Source organism: Stegastes partitus, unplaced genomic scaffold (assembly GCF_000690725.1).
Source record: "Stegastes partitus isolate 25-593 unplaced genomic scaffold, Stegastes_partitus-1.0.2 Scaffold374, whole genome shotgun sequence".
Taxonomy (NCBI): Eukaryota; Metazoa; Chordata; class Actinopteri; family Pomacentridae; genus Stegastes; species Stegastes partitus.
In genome coordinates this window covers 150,728-162,033 of record NW_007578105.1, presented here as the reverse complement: position 1 = coordinate 162,033, position 11,306 = coordinate 150,728, and the positions used below count along the sequence as shown (strand labels likewise).

The 11,306-nt window shown below is 39.5% G+C and overlaps 1 protein-coding gene across 1 annotated transcript; it reads left to right on the top strand.

Moving 5' to 3' along the window:
- The first annotated feature begins 43 nt into the window (after window positions 1-43).
- On the top strand, window positions 44-9,731 carry ercc3 (excision repair cross-complementation group 3). The gene is made up of 15 exons (XM_008284792.1): window positions 44-147; window positions 764-963; window positions 1,602-1,838; window positions 1,971-2,020; window positions 2,107-2,242; window positions 2,641-2,811; window positions 3,498-3,702; window positions 3,964-4,278; window positions 4,424-4,608; window positions 5,415-5,617; window positions 5,725-5,821; window positions 6,842-6,959; window positions 7,084-7,202; window positions 8,586-8,735; window positions 8,871-9,731. The coding sequence occupies exons 1-15, from the start codon at window positions 120-122 to the stop codon at window positions 9,006-9,008; spliced, it is 2,352 nt and encodes a 783-aa protein (XP_008283014.1). The 5' UTR covers window positions 44-119; the 3' UTR covers window positions 9,009-9,731.
- Window positions 9,732-11,306: the final 1,575 nt, after the last annotated feature.

Below are 11,306 nucleotides of genomic sequence, written 5' to 3'. Positions count from 1 at the left end.
GTAGTTCAACCTGTCGCAGTGTGCGCCACAACAGTCAGTCCATCTTTGTGGAATTTCAGGAGTACTTTTGGCTGTTATGTGACATAATTTGAGATAACACCCATTTAAAAGTTTTTAAAATGGGTAAAAGGGATAAAGGAGATCGGGGTGAGTTGCTAATGCTACGTTTCAACCTACCTAGCTATCCATTAGGCTAGCTAAATCAAGTTGAAAGATGAAGACTGTATTTCTATGCTGAGTGTTTCTGACCACTGGTGTGCTTTACTCGATGTACTTGAACGTTGCCACTGATTATTGCGTGATTTGTTAAAAGGTCAGTTATACCTAAAGAGTACTAGCTCTGGCAAGGAGGTTAGGGGTAACATGTTAGCTTGTGTGTAGAAATACTTTGTGCATTCCTTGTTTTGTCATTACATCTAAATAAATAGAAATGGTGCAAGAAAGTAATAAGGAGGGACAGTGCATTTATGTAGCTGATTACTGCCTAACAGCAAAGACAACAGCAGGCTAAAACCTCGGATTAAACACAATGTGGCACTTAACACACAGGGACATACACGCCTGTAGTAAAACATACCTTATCACAGATTACAAAAATCATGTAATCTGTGGGGTTTAAAGAATCATTATATATCATTATATTGCTTGAAGTGTGTCAAAATCCTAAAACAATAACATTGACAACGATGCATTTCTGTTTGCTATTTGTGCTTCACTGTGACTGAGAAAGATTTCCAACTCGTATATATTTTTGGGGTTATAGAGAAGAAGTACAAAAAGCGAACCTATGAGGAAGAAGACGACGAAGATGAAGTGGTGGGCAGCGAGTCTCAGGAGGCCATACCTGCTGCTGCTGGAAAACAGGTGGATGAGTCCAGCACCAAACTGGATGAGTATGGAGCCAAAGACTACCGTGCTCAGATGCTGTTGAAGAATGATCACTCTTCACGTCCACTCTGGGTGGTAAGATGGACTTTGATTGTTGATTTCCTCACTTGAAACACCTCTAGAAATGTTTTAACACATTATGTCAAGTTACGTCATGTCACCTTTTGTTATATAGCACATTTAAAACAACAGCCTTTGCGCTAAAGTGCTTTCCAGTGAAATAAATAATAAAAGGTTATGATTGGTGTTACAAATTAACCAGACAAGTTTAGATATCGGGAGCCAGCAGTGGTATTTATGGTCTGGTTTTTACCTAATTTATATTTTAGGGTTTAAAAATCTCATCTCATCTAAAAGTTATCTTAAATACTATTTTACCTAAATATAATACATAATAAGGCTGAGACCCTACAGTTTTATAAGTTATAGAGAATAACCTAGCTAATGTAATAATGTAGGTAAGAGCTTACAGTGTTACAAATTATGGGCCTTTACCTAACTCATATGAATATTAAGGCTAAGACTATACAGTGTTAGTAATTATGGAGACTAACTGAATAATTTAGAGCTAGAGTTTTGGCCCGAAAGAAATATACATGCAAATCCAAAGATTCGCTGGATCCTCTATGAGCTTGTTTTGTTGTATTTTAATTTTTTGCTCCATGTTGATTGTTTTGTTTTATAATGTTTTGTGTATTTTATTATTTTTCTAGGCTCCAGATGGACACATCTTTCTGGAGGCCTTCTCACCAGTGTACAAGTATGCCCAGGATTTCTTGGTGGCCATTGCAGAGCCAGTGTGCAGGCCTAACCACGTCCATGAGTACAAGTTGACTGCGTATTCCCTGTATGCAGCTGTCAGTGTGGGACTACAGACCTCTGATATTGTGGAATACCTGCAGAAACTCAGCAAGACATCTGTACCTGATGGAATTGTGCAGTTCATTAAGGTGTGATTTAGAGAGTATGTAGTGTTTTGAGGGAAGAAGAGGGAGGGATGCAGATATTGTAGCATAGTTTTGAAATTGTTGTGCAAATTTTGGTAGTTTAATGACAGCATTTATTGTCTGTCTTTCTTCCAGCTCTGCACAGTGAGCTACGGCAAAGTCAAGCTTGTGCTTAAGCACAATAGGTAAAACAATTTCAAAACCCATTCCCTGTATGGCATTAATTATCCCTTCAGCTGTCTTCTTAGCTGTGCTTCATGTCCACCCTCAGGTATTTTGTTGAAAGTGCCTTCCCTGATGTGATCCAGCGCCTTCTGCAGGACAACGTAATCCGTGAATGTCGCCTGCGTGCTGCAGACGGAACAGACACTGAGCTGATTACTGAAGTCATTCACAGCAAATCAGCGGTATTACTACCAACATCTTATTTTTTCACTCAAATTTTGTCATTGTTTTATTATTTTGCTGTAATAAATCATTTCATATTTGTGCATAGTGCCCAGCACTGAGTGAAGTCATGAGTGAAAAGTCTTACAATAAGAAGATTTCATTAAAATAGTAACAGTGCCGAGTGATGTATATTCAAAATTTGACACTTGGGGGCTCTTTTCTAAATTCATCTGCTGAATGTGTAAAGTTTCACTGAGGAGAAATGTTTGTTAGACAATTTAATCACATTTCAAATCACACCTGAGCATGATGTACCTTTGCACTATAGTTCACTGTGATGTGCTGCACTTCAGAGGTTGGAGAGAGCTCCTGCAGCTACTGCTAGATGTCCAACAGATGTTCCTCTTTCTGACAGATCTCCAAGTCTGTTCAGGAAAAAGGAGGCACCTCCACCTCAGAGCAGCCCGCCGATGGACAGACATCAACCCAGCAGGTCCCTGAGGACATCTTCAGCTACTATGAGCAGATGGATAAAGAGGAAGAGGAGGAGGAGGAGACTCAGACTGTGTCTTTTGAAATTCGCCAGGTACACATCTTGATTTTCTTTTTTTCTGCTGTATCACCACTACATACCAAACATGAGTGCTGGCCATTTTTAAAGCATGTCTGTCATACTTGAGATTTTTTGTAGCAGTATCCAATTCTTGTTTTTATTTAGGTCACCTAAATAATCAGATAATAATAATAATACGAATAAATGGTAAAGAATGGTGTCCATGGTCTTCAGCTTGGTTGTTTTATCCAGCAAGTATGAATCATATTTAGTTTACATGGGTGTAAAGCAGCAACGTGATGCGACAGATGGTTCATCACACAGCACCATCTAAAATGACGTTCTTGGAAACTGTTTGGGACATACTTGGCAGGTGATTGGATGAACCATCTGTCTGTCACGGGTTAACTCGCACCTAAAACACACCAGCTGCCTCCAGTAGTTACTCATAGGATGATGATTCTAACTGTGAATCAGCTACAAGTGCAGAGCTTGAAATTTGGCAAGATGGATTGTCTCATCATTGTGATTGTAAGAATCTTGTGAGAATACAGCTGCCTCTTAAGATTAAAAAAAAAAAAGAGAGAGAGAAAGACAGAGAAACGCAGCAAATATGCACATTTGAGAAACTGGATGCAGAGAAAATTTGTGTTTGTTGACGTTATTTCCAATTAAGTACCATGTTCAATAACATTTTTATTCTGTACTCTGAACTCTAGGAGATGATTGAAGAGCTGCAGAAGCGATGTATTCAGCTGGAGTACCCCCTGCTAGCAGAGTACGACTTTCGCAACGACACAGTCAACCCAGACATTAACATAGACCTGAAGCCCACTGCTGTGTTGCGACCCTACCAGGAAAAGAGCCTACGCAAGATGTTTGGGAATGGACGTGCTCGATCTGGGGTCATCGTGCTGCCCTGTGGTGAGACAGCTGCTGTACTGCAGTCGAGGGACATTGAGGAGCAAAACAGAAAGCATTTCCTTCCAGGAACAGACTGAAATAGCAAAACGGTAGAACTTAAATATGAAGTGTTAATAACAAGTGATGTAAATGCTGAAGCTCATAATTTGCTTATAAAAAAAGAGGGGGGTATAGTCTTGTCTTTTGCAGATGCTTAACCAAAACAATTAGTAATCTTGCAGTTGCATGAATCTCATATTTCTTCTCATCTTTGCTTGGCAGGAGCGGGCAAATCTCTGGTCGGCGTCACAGCTGCCTGCACGGTGCGTAAACGTTGCCTAGTCTTGGGGAACTCTTCTGTGTCCGTGGAGCAGTGGAAGGCCCAGTTCAAGATGTGGTCCACTATCGACGACTCCCAGATCTGCCGCTTCACTTCCGATGCCAAAGACAAGCCCATTGGCTGCTCGGTGGCCATCAGCACCTACTCTATGCTGGGTCACACTACCAAGCGCTCTTGGGAGGCTGAAAGGGTCATGGAGTGGATGCGGAGCCAGGAGTGGGGACTCATTATCCTGGATGAAGTGCACACTATCCCTGGTGAGCTCCAGACAACCCAGTATTACCTAATTGTATTATCGTAGCAATATTTTAAAGTAGTCCTTTTGGGTACAGTTAAATATAGATTGAATTTTGGTGAGCTAAATACACCTCTTAACGTTACCGTTCTGCGCCTTCTCTGTAGCGAAAATGTTCCGTCGTGTTCTGACCATCGTCCAGGCCCACTGCAAACTGGGACTCACTGCCACACTGGTCAGGGAAGATGACAAGATTGTGGACCTCAACTTCCTGATTGGGCCAAAGCTGTATGAGGCCAACTGGATGGAACTGCAAAACAATGGCTATATTGCCAAAGTCCAGTGTGCAGAGGTGAGTCTTGCAGTATAACATTATGACATAACGAGTTAACAGGATATAAACATTTAATTTCTAGAATTAAACAGCTTTGGTTGTGTGTGTTTTTTTTTCTGTGTGGACTTTCTGAGTTAATATTAAGCTGCAATTGTTATATAATTGGAATCAATCCATGTGCAGAAAGTTTATGACAGCAATAATCTGTGGCTTGAATGAGAGTTAAATCCAGAGAAGAGCCACAACTCATTAAACAAGTGATTTCTTTGTGAACAAAGATATCTCAAACAGCGTGACATTGGGTTATATAAACATTAATATCATATGACTCTCTGGTATTTGGCCAGGGCTTCTGGTTGTTGATGCAGTCAAGATTCAGCTATTGGATTATTGCCAGACACCTGACAGTTGACCACTACTTAGATAATCATGAATAATGTGACGTTTTTATAGATTATCTCTTAACTTGTTTAAAGTGTTTTGTAATTGTCAGATTGTCTTTTTATCTTTTTATTTCTCATCTTAATTGCAACTTCATGATGTACTAATGATCTTTGTAATTTGTCTATTTTTATTTGTGTTGGGGCTTCAGTCTGTGCAAATTAGCAGTTCAGATAAACCTGGTCCATTCACATTCATAATAAATTATAATTTAAACAAATATTAAATTATATTAAACTGTCTTATTAAGGTAAGTACATTAACACTGCAATATTAAGCCTTAATCTGCCCCATTTCTTACTGTAAAGTATGTCTTGGTTGTAGACAATAACATGACAGATTACTGAGTGAGCCTGATCTTCATATCGATGTCTATGCTTCAGGTTTGGTGCCCGATGTCTCCAGAGTTTTACAGAGAGTATGTGGCCATCAAAACAAAGAAGCGCATCCTGCTTTATACAATGAACCCCAATAAATTCCGTGCTTGTCAGTTTCTCATTCGCTTTCACGAGCGACGTAATGACAAGATCATTGTGTTTGCTGACAACGTTTTTGCCCTGAAGGAATACGCCATTCGCCTCAACAAGTAAGTCATTTACAAAAAGAGCCGCCCTTTAGATGTTTCAATAAACTGCCTACTCAGGTAAGATTTCTTTGTGTTTTTAATTCAACCCTTCTCTTCCCTACCTCGAGGCCTTACATCTATGGTCCGACCTCTCAGGGGGAACGAATGCAGATTTTACAGAACTTCAAACACAACCCCAAGATCAACACCATTTTCATCTCCAAGGTAAACCAATCAATGTTTTATGGATTTACTGCATGTAGTCTGGACTGTACTCATTCAACCAGCATGCACTCCATGTAGCCAGTAGGAGGCGCCAGTGTTTCTCAACATCTAACAGATAAAGTATCATTCATTTGCCTTCTCTTTTCACTGCTGAACTGTTTGAGATACTTTCTGTCTTTCAATGTGTTTGTATAGATGCTCACAAGTAGATCATAATCAGACTGAAACATCTTAACCAGTAATGGCACCTAGTCGACATTTTTAATCTTCCACACATTTATGTAATTCTCCAGCAAAACATATAAACTCGTGCTATTGAAATCACGCTTTTGGGAAGCATGACAACATCAAAACATGACCAAAGTAATCTCCTCTGCACTGCATTTGTGCTTATTAATGGTTTCCCTGTATCACACTCTCATGGTGTATGAACATACTTCCATCTGACAACTCTTTGAAGAGATCTTTGATGTTGTTTCTCGCCTTTTTTTTCCTGACTCACAATTATTCAGTCCAATCTGTTGCCGTTCTTTGTTGATCATCCCCTGCACCTTCTGTTCTCAGTCACAAGTTCCTGATTTGTTTCGAGTTATTAACAATGCATCCAACTGTAGAATATGATGAATAAAACAAAAAAACACACCATTCTTTGTACAAACAAACCCTCGACTTTTTGTCTGAGCTCAATTCACAATTTTTTTCTTGCAATTTGTAAAGCTGATTTTAAATAAGTAGTTCCAAGGTAAAAATTGTGGATATATAGATGTATGAGTCTGCACTGTTGCCCATAGAATCGTAATAAAAGGACTAACCGAAAGTGTAGTTTATCTCAATAGTGAGGAACCTTTTCCACTACGTTTGACATTTAAAGCATGTACTTTTTTGTTGTCATTTGAAGTGCTATGTTTATCCTTTCTCATGTGACCTGATTTCTTTATTTATTCAAAGTAGAAGATATTTTTTGGGGGGGTTTGACTTAAGAAAATAAGGGGTAACTCTGTAAATTCTTCTGCCCAACAGGTTGGAGACACTTCCTTCGACTTGCCAGAAGCAAATGTTCTGATCCAGATCTCTTCCCATGGTGGATCACGCAGACAGGAGGCCCAGAGGCTTGGCAGAGTCTTAAGAGCTAAGAAAGGTTTGTCTGTTTCCATAAAAACACTTAAATTGTTTGCTTGTTCAACACATTGCTAACCTAACAGTCTTGTCTACTATCATCCATGAACAAAAAGTTATTCTTACTGCTCTGTCTGCTGTTTCAGGAATGGTAGCTGAGGAGTACAATGCATACTTCTATTCGCTGGTGTCCCAGGACACCCAGGAGATGGCTTATTCCACCAAGAGGCAGAGGTTCCTGGTGGACCAGGGATACAGCTTTAAGGTGCGCTCACCTCATTATCTTATCATCTCGAGGCAATCTCACATCATTCGCACCTTTTCACAGAATTACACCACTTGTTAATTATTTTATCCTGTCTGTATTGTACATTTCCCATGAAATTCTTTGACCATACCCGTTTATGTTTGCTCTCACTTTTTGCGTCAGTTACACTGAAAGCTAGATGACACTAGAAACACATTGTAAAGGTATGAAAGGTTTGTTTCACTTAGTTTTGAACAACCTGTTTCAAGTATAGAGAGCCAAAGTCATGATGTCTTGTCTGGCCTCCATTTTGACAATATTGTAACTTAATGCAATCTTTCATTCAACATTTCTTTCATCAGTCTCTCTGGAAAAAAAATTGTCTCATTCCTGGGTTTTATTTTACGTATTTTGATACAAACTGAATTCATGCACGAGCATCTACTTTGTAGGCGCAGTCAAAACTACAAATTATGTCACTGTAATGACTTACTGCCTAAGTAAATAGAAGTCACGTGCTCTCATATGAAGTACTTATTTCAACTTTTTAGTTGTAATCTTCAGTCTGCGACCCTTTAACTTGCTCATGAGCCTGTGTAAAGCTATAACATTAAGCCCACAAATTTACAGGACTCATGGAAATGAAAAAAGAAATGTATGCAAAGCTACATAGCACACCGCTGACAATAGATCTGTTAAAGTCTGTATTGTAATTATTATCTTTTTTATATGATGTGAATGGGATTTTGAATTAGGTTTTCCGACTTCTGAAACAAAACCTAGAAGTTCTAGTTTCACTTAGACTCACTGAAAAACAAACAGGATCTTCTATTTTCAGTTCCTGTTATCTATACACTTGGCTCAGACTAGTTTGAGCCTGATATTTTGTGTCCAAAAGGGAAAAGGGTTTGGTTTCATCATATTCAGTCTGGCTGGTGGAAGTTGTAGAATGAAGCAGTCCAAAACACACAAACACTGAAACCTGAGAGAGATTCTGGCAGCAGCCTGAATTTTCCTTTGGAGAGACAAAACAAAGAATAAACTCGAGAGGAGACTGGTTTAAAAAAAAAAAAAAAAAAAGGCATCATCCACCTACAGTGGTAGGTTACAGATGTTTCGAGGTTACCAAAAGATGCCACTTACTCAGCTGTAGATGTAGATTTTTTATTTGGAAGAATGTGGTTCATATCAGAGGACAATGTGCCTGTAAAGCATTGTGTAAAACAAGTGAAAAGTTTAGTATAAAAAATGAATGTTCTTCCTTAAATGTTCCTCCCTTAAACTTTTTGCCATGAAATGATTAAAAAAATAAAATAAAATCTTAAATCTGTTGGTGCCACCTCATTTTTGCTCCATGTACAAACACCATTAATCAGTTGCCATGTTCCTCTTCTTTCACAGGTGATCACAAAGCTGGCAGGTATGGAGGAAGAAGACTTAATGTTCTGCACCAGAGATGATCAACAGCAGCTGCTTCAAAAGGTCCTCGCTGCTTCAGACCTGGATGCTGAAGAGGAAGTGGTGGCAGGGGAGGTGGGCGCTCGGCCACAGGTGAGAACTTTCTCCAAACTTGAACTCAAAAAACGCATGCAGTTGTTGTCAAGTTTGGACATCTCGTACAAAATTGCATATTTCGTATATCACATTATTCTCACTTTATTATCTCTCTTTCTGCTTCCTTATCAGGTATCAAGGCGAATGGGCACCATGAGTTCCATGTCCGGTGCAGATGACACCATCTACATGGAATATCAGAGCCGAGGCAGCAAAGCCTCCGCAGCAAGCAAGAGTGTCCATCCGCTGTTCAAACGCTTCAGAAAGTAGATACACTGACTTTAACCCTGACACCTAAAAACTTACTCTGTTGTAACGAGGCAATAGGACAAAGTTGGGGAGCAACAGTGTGTATTGAGCAGCAGGTTCAGAGTCCATGTGGTCTGGTGAACAGAGCAATGATTAGATACCCTGTAACTGCGTATTAAGGCTTTCCCAGCCACAAATGTCTGTACGTAGAATGAGAGTGGATGGCTAATTGTGTCAGTTTAGTGATGTTAGCCTTCAGATCACCTCTCAGTCTCTCTGCAGTGAGAGGAATGACATACGTCTTATCTACTGTCAGTAGTAACTTGACTGAAAACTATGAATTCAAGGATGTATGCTGGACATCAGTAGAGCTATTTGTAAATTTGGAATGAATATTAATCTGTTCCCGAAAGCCCCACTGATGTTCTTTTCTACTGAAGTGTTTTGTTATGTAATTTTCTTCTTTAAAAATATTCCTTAGTATGTTTTGCAAAAAAAAAAAAGGCTTTGTAATTTCTTTGTTCAAGTTTATATTTGAACTTTTTAGCTTTCAGAAGGTGCCACACAGTAAGAAAATGTCAAGTTTCACAAGAAATGACAATGAAAGAATGACACATCTAGAGATAGATAGGATTATCGGCCTGGCCGATTATCATAGCCGACGTTTGGCAGTTTTCTGATTATCAGTACTGATAGTCTTATTGACCGATTATTGATCAAATAAATGCACTACTTCAGGTCTGATGCAGCGTCTTCTCTCTCTGTGTTGTCACTCTGTTGTCTCAAAAATGTCTCTCAAGCAGAGACTGCAAAACTGAACAAGAAACACATGTCGGTGCCTACTCTCGCAGTGGCTAAGACTATGCAAACGCTAGTGGGTAAGTTAGAAGGCAGCCGCAAATTACCCTGAAAGTGATAGAACAGTGAAAGATTAAGAAAACAGAGAAGAACAGCAGACGTAACTGCAGGAGAAAAACTTATCAATGCCAGTTTATCCCACATAAACAGAGGAGAGCGTCTGTATTTAATCACTCCTATTTCTATTTTACATATTCAGTGATAGTTAACCTTATTTATGAAGAAGTCTCGTTATGAATGACAGGTTCTCTGCTGTCATGTGCTGTTAAAACATTACATTTAATTTATGTCAGTTCGGCATTGGTATTGGCCCTAAAAACAAACCCATATCCGTCAATCCTTTTACAGATATTTTGCACGTCATAAGGGAAAACCTTTTTACATCAGTAGCTGTAAGAAGCTGAAATTAAAGTTAGCCTCCTGAGAAAAAGGCATAGCTAATGAAACATGGCAACTTTCAAAATCAATGAATGAAACCAAAGAAAACATGTGACTACTCGTAAATAATGGGGGCCAGATTTGTTTCCCTTTGAGTCTGAAAGGATAAAAAACTTTGAGCTTTATTTGGCCTTGGCATGAGTCAAATGCCAGGAATGGAGAGTGAAGTGGACTGGAGTGTGTTTAGTAATGTGGAGAGGGAGTGGAGGGGTCTACTTCCTTTGCTTCTTGATGGCTTGAAGATAATCTAAAAAGAACAGCCTGGTGCCTTACACAAGCTGCAAAAAGAGCGATTATGGGAAAATACCCACGTCTGCGCAGCCACCCTTTTTGCAAGGCCACAGGGCACGATCCAACCTAAATGGCAGAGACAGTAGCCTGGGGCGCCCGTTCTGTGTGTGGAGTAGCTGGTTTAAATTGTTGCTGATTGGACTGATCCAGATTTCTCAGTTCTGCAAAACATCTGTTGGAATGGCTGTCACAGTAACAAATATATCTGCCAGATCATGCCTACTCAGGAGCATGTGCAGGCAATGTAAAGATGTAATGACAGAATTAAATGCCCTGGCTGTCTGTCTTGCATTGATAATTAGAAGAGCATTTCAAGTGCTCGTAAATTCCAGAAAAGGAGTCACAGTGCCTCCTCATCTGCGCCATCCTCAGGCACTGGCAGAAGTCTGATGACATTTTACTGAAGCTATTTCTATTAAGAAATTACATACATGAAGAAGGATTCTTCCTAAAGGAAATCTTGAACATCAAACACTTAATTTCCAGCATTCTGGTGATTTTTGTAATGACTCATTTGTACCTTTTCTGAATCATTTTTAAAAATGTAATCATTTATGTAAAGAAAAACTTAATTCAGGCACAATATATAGTGACTTGAAAATAAAAATTTGCACCAGAGGGACAGATCCATGTGCTTTAAATATTAGGAAGGGACGTATCCCCTACATCAGGGAATGAGGGGAAAGTAAGAAGAATGAGAGGGGAGGGGAGGGGGGGGACAACAAACTGGAC

Coding starts and splice junctions, on each gene's coding strand:
- ercc3 (XM_008284792.1), top strand. CDS start 120: ATGGGTAAAAGGGATAAAGGAGATCGGG. Junction 3,703..3,963: donor GGTCATCGTGCTGCCCTGTG/GTGAGACAGCTG, acceptor TTTGCTTGGCAG/GAGCGGGCAAATCTCTGGTC. Junction 4,609..5,414: donor CCAAAGTCCAGTGTGCAGAG/GTGAGTCTTGCA, acceptor TCTATGCTTCAG/GTTTGGTGCCCGATGTCTCC.